Raw genomic sequence first — 17,515 nt, forward strand, 5'->3', positions numbered from 1 at the left:
GGGAGGGACCTCTGCTGCTTCAGAACCACCCCCATTGTACCAGAGCACCTCCTTCACCGTGCTCGACATTTGCATCTGCTTCCGGAACAACAGCCTCTTTGATAGGTATGCCCGCCCCCCCCCCCGTCCTCGCTCCCCCAGCTTCCCACCCACACGTCCAACCGCCCACCCACGCTCTGGATTAAAGCTGGAGCTCATAAATCTCGCAGTCATCTCTGAGTTCACTCGAGATGTTACCCGAAAACACAAGGCAGACCGCTGGGTAACATGTGCAGTGCGGTGATGTAACACTGCCCCCTGGAGGTCTAATGTGTTCCCGCATCCGGCTGTTCTTGCAGCCAGTTCCTGGGTTACACGTCTCGCTGCACAAACCCGCCACCCTGGCACACAAACACTCTGTACGGTTCGGCGCTCGGCCGGTCTTGCCAAAAAAAAACCCTGGATATTTAAAAGAAAGCCTTAGAAAATCCTGCCTCTGCTACAGAGACGAGCGGAAATACTGCACGAAGGAATCGATAATCCCACACGTACATGAGGAGCACACACACACACACACACACACACACACGCTCAGTCGTGGGGAGAGCGGGGGCTGGTGTTGCCGGTTACGGCGCGGCATTTTTTTTCCCCCTACTCTCAAAAACGGGCGGCCACACCCTGCTGCGAGCGAGGCCTGAAAACGAAAGAGGAAGATGAACATCAACAACAAGAGCGGCGGTAACCAGTGGAGCCGGTCGGGCTCCTATGCCTCGCGCCATAGAGGATACAATAACATGTTTGGATTCCTGTAAAGGCCACTCGCGTGCGCGTGTCTGCGTGTGTGCGTGTGCGTGTGTGTGTGTGTGTGTGTGTGTGTGTGCGCGCACAGCTCCCCTACCTGCTGCGGGTTGTTGGGCATGTAGGGCAGCATGGTGGACACGTGGAACATGACCTCATAGTCCAGGTAGGTGGTGTACAAGGAGTGCGTGCCTGTTGAGTCCGCTGCAAACACATGGGCAGTCAATCAGCCGCGCTGGATATTGAGCATAAGCACGGCAGCGGGGAGTTGAGAGTGGTGGTGGGGGGGGGTTCTTACTCTTGGTGTCCAGCTGGGCGGCGTACTTGGTGAACCCTCGCAGGCACACCTGCTCCCCCAGCAGGTCGAGAAAGGCGCGAAAGGCGGGCGTCGCCTCCTCATTGTTGTACATCTCCTCCTCTGTGCTCTGGCCGGCTCGGCATAGCAGAATTCCCACCTTTTGCTTCTGGCTCAGCTATAGGGCGGGGGTTACGGTACACGTGAACACCCAGCCCTGCACAATTCCGCCTGTCGATCATCCGGCCGACCTCCCTGACCCCCCCGCTCTGCTCATTCACCCCACTTGTCGGCCATTTGTCGTCCTCCGTGACCTTTGACCCTTGACCTCCCCTTGCCAGACAGACACTCACCCCTTGCTCGTCCAGCTTGAGCAGCTGCTCGGTGACCTTGGGAGTGTTCAGCGCCAACCGCAGGCAGGACACACTCAGTTCGGGGGCGACGCACTCCAGCAGCTCCTTCAGCGGTAACCCCCGCGCTGTGCCGTGCCGCGCCGTTGAAGGCACTGCATCCTCCAGGATTGACCCACGCAGTGTCACCATCTGCAGGCAAGCAGAGGCGAGGACAGTGACGAGAGGGAGGAGGACAGCAAGAAGAAGACGGACGGACCATGTGACATAACATTACACAGAAACTCGAACCCGCAGCCACGTCAGTGCAGTATATTAAATCTATTTAGCCAGTGACCCTCCCACTCCACTAAGCAACTACTTTAACTCCCATCAAAATCATAAACGGAAGGTTAGTTTGCACATTCTTGGTTGTCTGATTCATAAAGGGAGCAAAGTTTCAATAATTAAACAAGCATATAAAAAGCATTTATTACCCTGTTAGTCACACCTCAATGGTATTAAGTTTATAACAGAGATTTGCCAGTTATATGTAGTAGTACAACATACTTGTTTTAAATCGCTGACTATTGATTAGGAACTGTGATTGTTGCTTGTTTACCGTTGATCTGGATGACTTTGGGGCAGTCATTTTTTACGGGGGAGGGGGCATTTATTCACTTCCTGTTTGTACTGTAATCTTTCTCTCTTGTTCCCGGTGTGAGTACTCTGAATGGTATCACTGTAATTGCTCGGTAGGCTATTAGTAGTTTTGGGGGCCGGCATTGTGACGGTTACATTAAAACCAGTGAGGTCAGGTGAATCTGCAAGCCGGGGTGGGGGGGGGGGCTGGCACAGTGCCGTGTTACGTGCCACTGACATAATGCGTCCCGATGCCCAGAGGGCTGTATACACAGGCAGCGCCACCTGTGCCCTGCTGAGCTGATGCGGCCAGGCAGCCGTGTGATCCCTCTAGGAGCCACCGGGCCGGAAGCGAGACCCAGAGGCATTACTCAGCAGATCAGAGGAGCGAGGGGGGGCTGGGTGAGAGGGACAGCAACAAGAGGCACGGCGAAATGGAGATCCGGAATTCTTTCACACGGAGGCACACATGCAACCCCCAAAAGTCGAGCTCGACCGAGGGCGGGTATAGTCAGAGAGAGATCAGTCTCCGTCCTGCACTACAGTCGCGGGGAGAAAGAGCATCAACAAGTATCACGCTGCCGTTTCAGATGCCAAAGGGACCGGAAGAAGCAGAATCCTGATTGGGCTCAGGGCAATCGGGTGCCAAAGGAGTTCTGGTTCTGTTCAGAATGGGCGAGACCGTGCGTCGGGAAGTCTCATTTCCAGGGTTCATGAAGGTTCTCTGTAAGCCCGTAATGAATTTCCCGCCATCTCCTGATCACTACTCGGGGGGGGGGGGGTCTCACATCATCACACACGGGACAGGCAGTACCTCGTTGGTCCGTAAGATGAGCCGGTACTGGTACTGGTCCTTCAAGTCCTTGGTGTCCTCCAGCTTCTCCCTGCGAATGCTGACAGCCACTGCACCCAACTTCTCGTCTGTCCCAAAGTAGGTTGAGTGCTCTGGCGTTGGTGGGGGGGGCAGGGTGAAATACAGGCATGAAACTCCCGCGACAAAAGTTACTTAAAAACAAAAAAACACTCTGAGCACAGACAGAGGCATCTTTGTCGTCGGGTGGCAGCCTGACAAATCGCTTTCAACCACCAGCGCGGATTCCAACAGCGATTACATTGTTAGGTAACCGCGAGCGGGACCGCGGCGGTAAAGTTAGCCGTGTCGCTACAGCCGCGGCTGCACCGTACAAAGGCAACTTCTGTCTGCATGGTGGTGACACGTAAGACTACGCTCGCGGGATGGCCTCTGGGGTCATCTCGAAGCACGCTCTGCCGCCAGATGTTTTCTAGAAGGTACCGGCAGGTAAGCGTACTGACTAGAGAAGAGTGCAAAGACTGGGCCGAAACACTTCAAATTCAACGCATCATGCCTCTGAAAATCTAGGATATTTCTCACTCTTTTTGCCAACCTTGTCATTGCTTCAAAAACCGCACTAAAATTACCTATTGGAATTCAACAGTTCGACCAAAAATATTGGTCAATTTCACCCTCAATTTTCCCATAAAAACTAAGTACCAAAATGCAAAATTCGTAACGAAATCAGTCAGAGACCAGCATGGCAATGAAGGTGAGGTTCCCGCTCACAGGCAGGGGTACCCAAATAGCCAAAACCCCAAAACCCTTATAAATAAATAACAACAATTGTTAGTTTATTGATCCCTATGGGGAAATTCTCTTCAAGCCTCCACCAGCTTGCTCTCTGAAGGCCAGAGTAAGCTGGGCCGTGAACTATAGCCACCTGGTGTTGCGCCGCAGGGAGTTGGGGTTCAAAGGCCTTCCTCAAAAGACCCGCAGACGTGCCGAGGCTGAACTTGAACCAGCGACCTTCTGAACACACAAAGGCTCAGCCCATTGAATTACACACTGCCCCCTCAAGATGATCTGAAATTATTTTGTGTTTTATTTTATTATGGTATCAAAATCATGCATTTGGACTTATTAAATCCAACCTGAGCCAAGATTCATTATTTGCTGCTGCCAATTTCTAGTGGGTAAATCTTGAATTAAGCCATCGGATACGACTCCGGCCTTGTTTCCAGGCCTCCAGAAGGTTCTCTGTGAGCCTCCCATTATTTACATAGAGTGCGCGGAGGGAGACACCGGCACGGGTGCTTACCGCGGCCGTGGAAGTAGTCCCGGTAGTAGCGCGCGCCCAGGTCCACATGCTCAATGCTGTAGTGCTTGAAACGCTCGAGGCGGGTGGACAGCTGCTGATCGGGGGGCACCTCCAGCACCGAGACGCTGGCGTTGGCGCAGCGCGTGCCCACCGCCGGCCCTGCCCCCGCCGGCCCCACCCCCGCCCACGAGCTCAGGAAGCTGACATTGCGCTCGGAGCAGCCGCCAGTCTCGTTGCAGAAGTGTGGGCAGCTGAGCAGCAGCGGCGCCAGAGTGTCGTCGCAAGCCTCCGAGCCAAGAGGGGGAGCCAACTCTGGGCAGAGCAGGTCCTCTGTGCTGGAGAAGCCAGGCTCGACGGCGGGGGGGGAAACAGTAGAGGCAGCTGACGCCCCGGTGGCGGTGTTGCGCCGTTGTGCCACGTGGGCACGCTGGCTGGAGGCCTCATGCAGGTCGAACAACATGCTCTGCACGTCGAAGTGGGCAAAACTCTTTGGGCAGTGCCAGGTCCTCCTGGCCTCTGGGGGGCGCCCTTCGTCCAGGTCGCCCCGCACCGTTTCCACCTCGGTTCGGCTGGAGCTGCGCAGTTTACGGAACAGCGACGACGTGCCCAGTGAAGACTCTGTGCCACCACTCTTCTTCCTAACCCGGAGGGGGCCTTCATCGAGGCGGGGGGTGGGGCTCACAGCCTGGAGGGCGGGGCTGGGGGCAGTATTGGGGGCAGAGTTTTCGACCCGAAGGAGCTCCCCAAGATGCGCGGGGGCAGTGCTGCGCTGGTCGGGCCGTTCCTGGTGGAACTGGCTGAGCATGTCGAAGAAGCTCTGCTCTGGGACACCCTGCACGTCGATGGAGGAGGTGCTGCCGTACTCGCGGAACAGCCCTGCCCGTACCTCCGCCTCCGCATCGTCCTGCTCGCTCAGGGTCACCTCGCTGCTCGAACGCTGACGCAGTGGCGCTGCCGGTCGAAAGAGCCTGGGAGAGCCGCCCCGAATCCCGTCCCGGAATTCCACGTCCTTCGACTGCAGACGCGTGATGCGGGGCACGGTGCCACGCCCCAGAGGGGGTCCCGACTGCCCTCCATGCCCGTTCTCCAGTAGCGACTCCTGTGAGCGCTCCCGTCGGGGGGGCCACTCGGCAATGCGTGCTCGTACGCCCATCTTGGGCACGCACACCCGAGGGGGGGCCGATGGTTCGGACGGAGAGTGCCCGTTGGACATGTGGAAGTCCGACAGGGGGGTCTGGGAGGAAGGAGGCAGGGAGCAGAAGCTGGGAGGCCCCCCCTCCACCTCCAGCAGCTCAGGGGCGCAATGTGTTCGGTCTCTGTACGAGCTCATGGTCTTGGGGCAGAGCTCAGGGCCTGGGGGAGAGCAGGAGGGGAAGGGGCAGGCATCCTGCCGCAGGGTGGGGGCGCGGTGGGGGGGTAGGGGAGGAGGAGGACAACGAGCAGCTGCAGGAGGAAGAGGAGGAGAGGAGAGGCCGCGGAGGCGTGCTGTCCCTTGGGCCGCCTCCCGCACGCATCGCTGGGGGAGGGGCGATGATGAGAGGTGGGGTCGTCTCCTCCCCTGGGCTCCGCTACTGGCACAGCGCTGGGCTCAGCACACCAACGGCTCAGACCTGCGGAAGAAACACAGACAGGTCGCTGTGAGTAAGGTCGCGCCCCCCCACTGTGACTGCAACCGCTGGACTGAGAACAACCAGCCTAAAGAAGAATTGACAGGAAGGGGAATCAGGCTACAGACAACAGAGATACCCCCCAAACCCAAAGCAGCACCAGCAGCACCTAGGGAGTGCAAAAATCGCTGCTATGACAAGCTAAAGGGGAATGGAGAGAACCACAGAAGTTATAATCCTGCTTGGCTGAAGGTGGGGCTGGGGGCGTGACCGGAGGCGTGGCCACCACCCTCAAGTACAATAACTTAAGTCATTCTTCTTGCCTGGATGGGGGTCTACCACAGAACGAGGCACCTTGCAGGCACCTTGGCTCAGACCCGTTAGATTGCGAGTGCAGTCGGATCGGTGGGCAGACACCCGACCCGGTTCCCGGAGCTCACTGCCGGACCACAGCTTTACCGCGTCCTTGGCTGTGGTCCCCTTTGGCGTAGAGTAAATCCCGGCAACCAACGTCTTTAACCTGCTGTGACCTACTTCAGGAACACAAACGGCGTGAAGGACAGACTGCGTTACGGGGCAGCGGGGCACTACTAAGAATGAGAGAGGAATTAAGTTGAGGGGGGCGACTGGGAATGTAGGGACAGCAGGAATGTTCTCGGAGGAGCCCGGATTAGGCAGATGAGCCGTGTGAAATGACCCTTCATTGCTGCCTTTTCCGCTCGCCGCCGCAGCCGTTTCCTCGCAGCACAAACAAGCCATTAAAATAAAGTATGACCTACTTTCGCAAAGCTGCTTGTAGAGCCCCCACCCCCTCGCACAGTGTCAGCGATTCGCTCTCCCCCCCCGCCTGCTCCCTCTCTGCGTCTCCCGGCGAGATCAACACGGTACATTTGCAGTGTCATGGGAGGAGACTCAGCGTGATGGGGACCCTAACATCACCCCCATGCCTCCTCCCCCACATACCCAGTTCTCTGGTGGGAGCGGCTGGGCGGCGTCTGCCACGTGCGCATTCCTCTGATGGGGCTGGGCATGGACCCCATGTCCAACTGGGCCAAACTACCGTTACCTCAGGAAAGCCACAGTTTAATCTGACAGACGATCAGTGTAAACATGCCACACAGAGCAGAGCCCGTTTACAGGGCACCAGATGGTCTGCAGCAAATATGGGATAAATCAGAACGTCGGCCCCATTTCCCGCGAGTCACCCCCCCGGGAACGGTCTCTTTCTATTGCCAGAAAGCGGGACAGGGAAGGGGAAACCCCCACACTGTTGGTGAGTCTCCCACAGAGTGTCGTCCCCTCGAGAGCGATACGGATTTCCGGCTTTCCTCTGGCAGCTCTCTTCTGACCGCCCCCCAAATCCCACAGACTCCACTGGCACCCAGCACCCGCGTTCGCGGTCGAGGTAACCTCGCACCACCCGCGACCGCTCCAAGAGTCCGTTCAGCGACGGTTTACCAAGAGTCCGTTCAGGGGATTTTCCCAAAGATGTGGCAGTGGACCTTCCCCAGAACACAGATCTTACCCCATGCCCGTCCAGAGAGAGAACCAGGTGGATATACGGCAGAAGAGAAACCCTCCCTGCACAGTGCTGATTGGCGGGATTAGAGCTGCTTATGAGACGACCAGACGCCAAAATGCCCCGGGTTCAGAACGGCCCGGCCACAGACGAACGGCACACTTTAACTCCTTTTAATTACTCAACCAGTAATTAATTGAGCTTCCAAAGGCATTACTGGGTGTTGCTCTCCTCTTTCATTTGTGGGTTAAAAAAATGCTTCAGAGTTCCTGCAACCTAATCCAACAAACCGCAAATAAACGCACGAGATGTAATTATATCTACTTAATCACAGTAAAGATGGCGCATGGGGTGGGGGGGAATTACAGGCCGGGATGATTATACATTAGGGGCACTGCTACTGGGAATTAGGGAATTTGAATTTGTATTTTAATTTTTAGAATCAGAGGTGGGGAGGGTTTCTCTTTGCCGCAAGGCGTGTAGGTGAGATGAGGAGGGGGAGGGCGGAGGGCGTCACGGGATGTGCTGAGGATCCGCTGCGACAAGCCGGCCCACCCCAGAGAGAAAACAGAATTCAAGGGCAGGGACAAATGAGGAAACATTGGGGGAGGGGCGGGGGGGGGTCAGGTGATATAGCCTCTTTCAGTGTCGGCCATCGTCAGACACCCCCGCCGCGGCCAGCCATTCTGCCTCCGCAGCCGTTCTAGGATTAAGAATTGTGGGATACTTCCTGCAGTATCTGCCCATCGTCGTACCAACTGGATAATTCAAGGGATGAGCTCTCGGGCCAAGCAGGGAGTAAGCGAGCGAGGGCCTGCTGGAGGTGACCGTGAGCGTACCGAAGGGCATGGAGCCAGTCCGTCACTGCCTCTGCCGGGTGCTGCCCCAGAGATCCTGAGACATGATTTATTTCAAGAGTGGGGATGGCGGGGAGCTGAGATGTCTCGACAGAATGCTCCGGAAAGGCTCAGGGCAGTGGTGTTCTCCAGGTCACGCTGGCCTTCCGGCCTCGACTCTTCCGGTCAGGGTGCTGAAACTACGAACACGTCACCATGACCTTCCTTTAAACGGCCGAGGGAAAAAAGCAGGACATTCTGGTCACATCGCGTAATCCTGCCTAGGGCCGGATCCTCGGCGGGACACTGGGGACGGCCACCAGGCCGATGTATCATCCGGAGAGGCTGGGATAGGAGCTCGCACACCTTCTGCAGAAACCAGAAGCATGTGGCCTACACCAGCCAGCACCCAGGTGGAGCTGTGCTGTGTGTGTGGTCTGAGGGTGGGCGTGTCTGGGTGAGCGGCACATGGAAAGGGCGGGACGTGGGCGGAGCTTAGGGCAGGGCTATTTAAACAGCAGACATCCTCACACAAATCAATGGTGACCTTTCATTAGACGGTTAATCGATTGCTGAAAAATAACCAAGAAATAACTAAACCAATGTTTTTACTACATTTTCTCCAGTCGTGCATGTGTGAGGGTCCCTCTTCCCCTCGTGGCACCCCAGCAAGAATGGGCACAGACTGGCGGATTGGATGCCCATTAGGGGAGAGGAGTAAGGAGGCATTCGTCAGCACACGCGTCCCACGGATGACACACACACATTCATAGGCTTCCGTATCCACGGCGACAGGCAGAGGCGCACGTGAGGGACGTGTTTGCGCACACGGGACCCACTGCCGCTCACGCTTGGCTGCGCAGTTACGGGTCGCCCGGAACCCTCAGACCCACATTCCTGGGGGGGGGGGGGCTCATACTATTAAGTGAAGGAAGGGGGAGCCTGTCTCATTTATTATCATAAAGATGATAATCTGGTATGAAGGATCTGAGACTCACAGCTTTCACCCACCTCCCCCCCTGCAGCCCTCGACAGTATGCATCTATGTTGCTGTATTTTTGGTTTTAACCAGAGGCATACAACGTTCCTGAGGCGTCCGCGGCAACGTCAGATTGGAGACCAGCTTCTGAGAGCGTCGCTATGCTCGCTCGCTCTCTCTCTTTATTTTTTGGCTTAAGGACAGCGGCTCCTTCCAAGCGAGCTGATGGCAGAGAACAGACACATAACTCACTCACTCACTCGAAAGTGAAGCTTGGGGTCCTATGCAGGGACCTCTGCTGGAGATGTAACTATCCCATCAAGAATGGGATTCGAACCAGCGACCTTTCTAATCGCAGGCACAGAGGCCTAACCTGCTGAGCCACACACTGCTTGGGTTGCAAAATTCTGGGAAATTCCCCATTAATTCCTATGGAAAGTTTCTAACTTGGTTCCCAAAGCCTTCAGAGACTTCTACCAGAGACAAAGCTCTCAGCATTCCTAACTCCCACTGATGGGTGCTTTGGTGGGGGGGGGGCAGCGAGGCTGGTGTCAAACATGCAACCTGATCACCAACACCGCTGCCTAGCACGTGGGCGTCCAGGTACCTGGTCAGCGGAGCAGAACGGGGCTGGGGGGCTTGCTGAGGGATGCACGTCTGCGGATCGGCGAGTGGGGGTGGGCCGGGCTTCTCTGAGGTAGATGCCGACAGCCTAGAAGGTGAGGAGAAGGGGTCAGAGGACGCCTGCTACAGGGCACAGAGGTCGACAAGCCTCGACTTACTCTACTTATATGTAATGAGTTATAATACAATAGGGGTTGGCTCCCCCCCCCCCACTTCCCTGCACCCGAAAGCACCCAACCTGTGAATACACCCCCGTCAGTTGCTAACGCCCCCCCTTACCTGTAACAGAACCCCACGGGGGCCATCCGGCATGTGCAGCACTAACAGCAGACAGATGGTATCACCTCAACGACAGGCACGGGGCTCAATGATCTGTTAAATCATTCATCAATACCATCTCAGCCTTAGCAGGACTCCAGTGAGAGCATGACAGGTAGAGGCCAAATGTTATTACGGATCCCCCCCAAGTAGAAATGACACTCCTGGCTCCAGAGGCCCGGTTCTGTGGCTGAGCGATCCGGTCAACAAACCATAATAGAGTTTCGCCCGCAGCAGCGAGGACGGAATGAGTGTGACGAAGGCAGGGGGACAGAGAGACAGACAGGGCAGCAGCCAGACAGACCGAGAGAAACAGACAGACAGACAGGCAGGCAGGCAGAGTCTCTGTGGGGTATATTTAGCGAAAGGGCCATTAGCTGTGGTTTCTGTAATCTGCAGAAGAGACAGCGATGGAGAGCAGCACGTGTGGAAGTGGCCCGTGACGCAGGAGCCTTACGAACCCCACATGCAAGCTGACACGCTGACAACCTGACGCGTGTCATAGTAGGAATACAGCAGGCTGTTAACACTGGGGGGGGAGAAAAAAAAACCAGAAGAGAAGAGTAGGGAACAGACGAAGCCGGCTGCCGCACGTCTCTCCACGCAGCCCGACACCGCCAACCTCAAGTCAGATAGACTGATAACAGACACACAGACTGATAGGTAGATAGGAATAAATAAAGAAGAAAAGCCTCACAGGCAGAAGCCTCCTCCAGTTACATAACTGCACCCCCCCCAGCTGTGTTCTTAAAGCCTACAGTCAAAGATGACTGGCGTTAAAATGCATAACATCCTGTTCCAGGTACGAAATCATCATCGTCGTCATCTTCATCAGTGGTTTGCCGTCGTGGAGGACAAAGCAGCTGTACCAGCCCCTGATAGTGACCCCCGCCCCCCCCCCAGCTGAGAGCTCCACTCTGCATTGATATTTAAGAGCCTGGGGGGGCTGGTCTTTCCCTCCAGCGTACTTTGATCCTTTGCTATGGAGATGGTAGCTGATCTACATTTCCGACAGCTCCCCGCGCTGACCTGCATGTGGATCATGCCCTTAGGACTGGGGGGCGGGGGCCCTTGTAATGCTAACGAGGCCCCCAACTTGTACAAACACACACGCAGAAGTGGTCACACGCAATTAATAAAGTTTGCTCTGCCATCATCCCACAGTATGAGCAACTCGATTCAGACATGAATGAGAAGCAGCCACCCCTCTGAGTAATGGGGCTTTCATGTGCGCATACCCGCAGTTCAAAGGGGGGGGGGGGGGACAGAGAGGGACACCAGCTCAGTGTGGAGCCCAACCTCTCCCTTCCTCCCATCCCCCCATCTCCAACTCCAAGGATCACACACTCAAACGTGAAGTGCCTGACCTAGAACCCGCCTGACCTAGAACTTGTCTGGCCCAGAACCAGCCTGTCCTGACCCAGAACTGACCCAACATGGAACCCAGCACAGCATTCCTGCATTCCCTGCTACAGACCAGGGGTTAAACTCTCACAACAAATGACCAGGTACGTTGTACCTAATTCGAAAAAATGGTCGGACTGGAGAACCTGCGATAATAATACCTACATCATATGTTATGCACAGGCAATTCTTACAAACGTTTTCCTTTTCAAGATCATCTAGTATATGTTGAAAAATCAGTTTACAGTTCAACTCCACTGCTTTTGCATGAGTGCTGCATGCGTTCTTCGAGGAAATCACCGTTTAACCTTGCTGTTTAAATCACTCGTAGATGGGTTTGTGAAAAACCTCCTTTTTTCTTTAATAAATACCCCAATATTTATTACAACAAAATCGCATTTCAATAGTCGAAAAATGTCCAATACCGCGATGTCATGGTAAATTATACAAAATACTTTATTTCTTATGTTATCCTGATCTTCTTGTATCTGTTCTTCCGACCAGATCGCAATTAAAACTCGAGTCACTTCATTTATCCACCCATCCATTATTATTAATTAGAAATTACTGGCTAGTTGTTCAGGTTACCATAAACCTCGAAGAGTCTACATTCATCAATGAGAGAAAATAACTCGCTTTTTCCCATCATGCTTTCTGTGCATGCAGCATTAGCCATGGGTAGCTAACCAGAAGCAGATGGGGTTACCACAAGGCAAAGGAGGCAAGGAAAATAAAAATCACCACTTAATTTTTCTATATATTACGTATAAAAGACCTAAAATGAACACTGTAAGCAGACGACGTGATTATTAAAAGCTAATTATTTAAATAGTATTTGTACAGGAATGATTCTGTCCCGAGCTTTATGATCCGTCTAAGCAGTTGATCATTGTAACGTGATCACTATATGCAGCTTCCACTGTATTTAAATAATTTAAATTGGTGGTATTACCTTTAGTAACGGAAACTGTTTTTCCGCAGTGTTTACATTTGACCTTTGTGTTCAGTGTCGTCTTCACTAAAACCACAATGTGTCCAAACAATGGAAACTGCGTTTTTCTTTGGTACAAGCCACTGGAGTTCCTCAGTCAGCAATTTTAAAAAAGCAAATTAACCGACATGGGCAAGATTTTGTCGATTAGAGGTTCTGAATGTCGGTTTTGATTAATTTCCGATTAATTGCCCAACCCTACTGCGTCCCTCCCCACCCCCATCGTTTCACTCACAATGACTGCGAACCACCAGCTGCCCCCTTATGTCAAAATCGGTGCTTAGCAGGCCTTCGGGGGCAGGAGCTTCCGGAAGCTTCCAGACATGGTAATTGGGATAAATGGGAATGCTGATGGGCGTAAAAGCATCTGGAGTGGAGCTCTGAGAGGCCTGGACGCGAGCGCATCGCTACAGCAACACCCGGATCTTACCGCGGTAATCTCAGGATTAGCACACGGTAAACTGCTGGTTAAAGTATAAAACACACAGCGGCTAGATGATTTTCTGAACTTTAAGCTGGGAGGTGCTGGAGCTGTCGTCCTGGGGGAGGAAATAGTGTGTGGATTTGGCGGGATTAGGACACCCCTCAAGATCACGTTTCCCATGCAATCCCACCCAGGACAAACAAATAAGAGCCTTCAAACTAAGTTTTAGGCCCCAGATGCAGTTAATAGCGACTGATCTGATTTCATTTTGGCTTGGTTTAATTTAAAGGTTCTTTGATGCGATTCTCTTTGAGAAGTTCTAAAAATCAGTTCCCGCATGGACACCAAAGCGGCTGTGGACTCGCCCCGTCCCTGCTCATCCCCACTCCCTCCCCCCAGGAGATACATAATAGCGCGAGTGCACACCATTAGCGGTACGGCGCGCGGCTGGTGCCTGCAGAGAGACTCCGTGCAAAGTACACAGCACAGTACCAGAGACAAAGGACATCTGTGACACTGTTGTCCCTTCCTTGCCCCAGACTGTCCCCTCGGCTCCCTCTGTCCCCATGAATAAGGCCACTAGGAGTACGGGGTGCGACAGAAGGGCTACCACCCACTGAGGCCCGCTTGTCTGCCCCCAGCAGGGGGTTGGGGGGGCTCACAGACATCTCCGCAGATCACTTACCCCTTGTTAACGAACTCTGAGTGCTCCATTGTGGGACGGAGCTTCTAATGGGGCGTATGGGAGTCATGTGACCCAGATAAGGGCTCCTGGCCAATGGGAGAGCGACACCGGTGACGGCGATGACAAGAATGTCATTATTTAATGATAGTGCAGCTAAGCCTCCCGCATGGGTCAGGCACAGCGCCAGGGCGCGGAGCAGACCAGTCAGGACAGTCAGAGCAGAGAGGAAGAATCAGGGCCGAAGGAATTCAGTTATAGGGCGGAGCAGCTTGCCGAAAGCAGCAGGTGCTCGAGCACAGAATTAGGGCTGGATGCGTCGCCGTTCACTCCCGGAAGGCGTCCCGCGGAACGGCAGCCCTGATTCTCGGAGCTGGGCCGTCCACACGCCGGCTCCTGTCCCGTCTGCGGAAGTGGAGCAGGTCAGGCCCGGCCCAGCAAAAGCGGCCCGAATCTGCGGGAGGCCAATATTGGGTTTGACCTCGTTACTCACCAGGGTGGGCGGGGGGGGGGACTGGAAACGGGTGGGAAACTGGCAGGCAGGATGGCCCCTGCGGACCACCCCCCCCCCCCCCAGTATCGTGGCACATTGTTTGCCGGACCGGTTTGTGTGTGGAAACGGGAGACGCGGAGTTGGCATGAGAGCCTGGGAATGAGGCCGGGTGGGGGGGGGGGGGGGTTAACGCGCGCCCGCTTCTAAAGCCAGCTCAACAAACGGAGCGCAGCTCCACATTCTTACACAGAAAGCCGCTTCCAATCCTGCTCGATTTAGGCATCGAACTGGAGAGGAACGAGAGGAATTAGGAGGTCACTCTAAACGTGTCAAACGCTGGGATCCTTTCTACCAACAGAGGATGTGGCGGCAAGGTCCAAACCCTGCTGCCTGATAGTTTCTGCATGAGGTTTAATGTGGGACTCAGCATCCAAACAACATCCACCCACCACAACCTTAAATTTTGCAGATAACGAACAGTCCAGCCCTATTAATGGTTCATTCATCGCTTTACTTGTTTTAGCACTTTATCTGTCAGCTATAGCAGCACGTTAAACCAAAACTAAAGGATCCGGGGGAACTGGAATGGAATTCATCAATTAGCGCTTCGGCTCGAGAGAGGAGGCCGGCGCTGTCTGAGCCGCCGGGGAAGGCGGGGAGGCCTGTGACTCGATCCTCGGAAATGTGGCCCGTGCAGTTCCGTTCCGAACCCGACAGGGACGAAGCGCACGTGACAACGATGAGTAACGCTGACTCAGACAGCCACTGCAACCATGACTGATGATAGATTGGCCGTTGTTTTTTTTTTTTTTTTTTGAGCGAAGGCAGGCAGAGAACCGCCCACACCCAACATCCTCCATTCTGAGGAGCGTGAGGTTTAAACGGACACCGAACGCGGGGGTGTCACCCTCTGAAACAAACCCCGGTCCCTCTGTCCTCTTCTCCTAGCCCGCAGGTACAGGACCCTGACACCGGTGTATGGATGGAAGGGGAAGCAGCGGCTGTAAGGACGGAGAGAGGAGCAGGACTTGGGTCAAAAGGGCAAAGAGTCCACACCCTCCTAAAGCCCAATCAGAGAGAAAAGACCAAGTCAGGGTGGAGGGCAGTAGCACCCTAAGCCCTCCATCACCCCTCTTCTCCTAGCCACAGTCAAGTTAGGAAGCGGCAGGATTCAGTACCAGCCCAAGAATTTCCCGGCTCAACAGGGAAGAGAAGGTACGCAGGTATGGGAGCTTATAGGCCGAACACTCTACTGGAGGACAGAGTACACCAGCAGTATGGCTGACTGTCTGACTCTGCCAGATAGACGGATGTGCGATTAATCTACCCGCATTCCAGTCTGACTAGATGTACGCCTGTGTTACACGGGGAAAGGTGAAGAAAGGTCAGTTAACTTGGTTAGTAATCTTCAGTTTTCCATCATCTAGTTAAATTTAAAGAGCACATTTCCTATTTTACTCTGCCTCTTTCAAACACACACACACACACACTTCTTTGTTATCTCTTCCTTCGATAAAGCAAAACCACCTGTCTACACCGTGAAGAAGGGAGGGGTGAATTTATTGTATTATCGTTATCATTTTTAATGTGCCCCAGGCTTTGCCAGCAGGCTCCCACATGCCCCACAACAAAAGGCAGCCAACTGGCTTCTGGCACTCAGACTCTCCCCTTGTGCCGCACAGATACAGGCCTACTTCCTGGTGCGTTACAGACAGCAGCGGCAGGTGGCAGGCGGCCACAGGGCCAATGGGGAACCGCCCCTTCTCCACACAGAGATACAGAAACTTGCATTTTTGTGAAATCAGCGACAGGTGGAGGCGGGGTACTTAGCTCACGGCAGGTACCGACCACCAGCAGGGCGGCGCTATAGGGAGGAGAGAGAACAAACAAACACCAAATAGAGCGCCAAGTTGAATCTGGGTGAGATACAAACCCACTGTCACACCATACTGCCGTTGGGACCCAGCCCCATCCAAAGAGTCAACATACACAAGAGGGAGCTTCACAGACCTCATGGGTGGCCATCGGCATGTTGGGGGGGGGGGGCGGGGGCTATGTCAACCAGGGGTGAAGAGCGTGGTGCTTCCACCCAAGCCACCGCGCTTTGAGGTGCTGTTAAACTGGCACGTGTACCTCCCTCCCACCTAGATCCACCTCCCAGAGGGTGTGATGTAGACAGATGGAGGAAGTGAAAGGGGGAGGGGGTTTGCCTGTAGTCCCAAAATCCCACTCTGGTGGGTGGCCTCTCCCCGGGTGGGATGGGGTAAGGGCTGTTTGTTATGGCTTTAGCTGTGGGGGAAAGCAGTCACAGAGAGCCTTCAGGACAAGCGAAAGCTCTGGGGCTACGACGAGTACAGAACTTCCTCAGCAAGAAGGGAGGTGGGAAGAGACAGGAAAAAAAAGAGAAGGTGGTAGCTTCCCTTTTCAGGGGCAGCAGGTGCTACATGGCTGGGTCGGGGGGAGGCTTGCGATGGCACGGTAGCACACCGAAGCTGAGCCTCTCTCTCACCGCCCAACCCGATCCGCCCTGAAACCGAAACCCAGGTGCTGTCCAAAGCCAATATTGACTCTCTGAGAAGCCAGTCCACCCCCACCACCCCCCCACAATAAACACCCAAGTTACAGGCCGCTGCCATGCACTGACCCCAGCCTCCTCGGTGCAGCTGCGGGCCCCTCTAGCGCCTCCTACAGGTCGGCAGACAGAGCAGAGAAAGCCGACGCTAATTGCTATTCTGCTCCAAGGGCAGTGTGGCCCGGCTGTGAGAAGCCCGGCAGATCCATGGCGCCGCACCGCGCCCAGATGGCGCGCGGGCCCCCCTCCGGTGCCCCGAACCCGTGCCACCTCCCCCCCACCCCACATTTTCCTTCTCCCTCCGCCTTGCCCCTCCTCCCGACCCCCATCCGCCCGTTTGCGCCTCTCTCCCGCTCTCGAAACACGGCTTTAAAAAGCAGAGCCGGCAAACTTATGCAAGTTAAACCCCATAAAATTCCCGGCTCGCTCTTCCAGCCCCCGCACCATCTTGGAGGTAGCCCCTCCCCTCTTTCATTAGGGAGAGCCATCTATTATTCACGTGCCGCTAACAATGATGGCGGGGGGGGGTGGGCGACAACAGCCGCGGATGCTAGCGGAAGCCAGCCCGGTCCCCCTTGTGCAGTGGCACTGCAGAAGTAATACCAGGCATGAGGAGTGGGCTGATGTCATGGCGATGAGCTCAGTCAACAACCTCCCACCTCCATTAATACCCACAGCGCCCCCAAGGGGATGGGGCGGGGCTAGCAGCCAGACAAAACAAAGGTGTAAAGATGTAGAAAGGAGACACCATGTAAATAAAGAGAGGAGCCATGTGCAGGTTCAGACACGCCGAGGACAAAACCACGGAGCGAAGCAAGCGGCACCAACCAGGAATGAACTGAACGCCGTCCAGTGTGTTCAGGGCAGAGGGCGGAGGACTACGGGGGGGGCCACACACACACCCCAAAG

General features: G+C 54.9%; 1 protein-coding gene across 5 annotated transcripts in view; it reads right to left on the bottom strand.

Moving 5' to 3' along the window:
- Positions 1–17,515, bottom strand: part of sipa1l3 (signal-induced proliferation-associated 1 like 3) — a 47,928-nt gene that overhangs the window by 21,429 nt on the left and 8,984 nt on the right. For 3 of the 5 annotated variants that reach the window (XM_048980465.1, XM_048980469.1, XM_048980467.1), the window contains exons 2-7: positions 9,706–9,810; positions 4,158–5,767; positions 2,858–2,988; positions 1,426–1,614; positions 1,076–1,250; positions 878–981 (exon numbers count right to left, since the gene is read on the bottom strand). In XM_048980465.1, the coding sequence (XP_048836422.1) occupies positions 878–981; positions 1,076–1,250; positions 1,426–1,614; positions 2,858–2,988; positions 4,158–5,487 (1,929 nt within the window). In that variant the 5' untranslated portion in view covers positions 5,488–5,767; positions 9,706–9,810. Of the gene's footprint in view, positions 1–877; positions 982–1,075; positions 1,251–1,425; positions 1,615–2,857; positions 2,989–4,157; positions 5,768–9,705; positions 9,811–10,001; positions 10,095–17,515 lie in introns of all 5 variants that reach the window. The other 2 variants (XM_048980466.1, XM_048980468.1) reach the window with 2 other exon arrangements.

The sequence above is a fragment of the Brienomyrus brachyistius genome, chromosome 17, assembly GCF_023856365.1.
Source record: "Brienomyrus brachyistius isolate T26 chromosome 17, BBRACH_0.4, whole genome shotgun sequence".
NCBI classification, from domain to species: Eukaryota; Metazoa; Chordata; class Actinopteri; order Osteoglossiformes; family Mormyridae; genus Brienomyrus; species Brienomyrus brachyistius.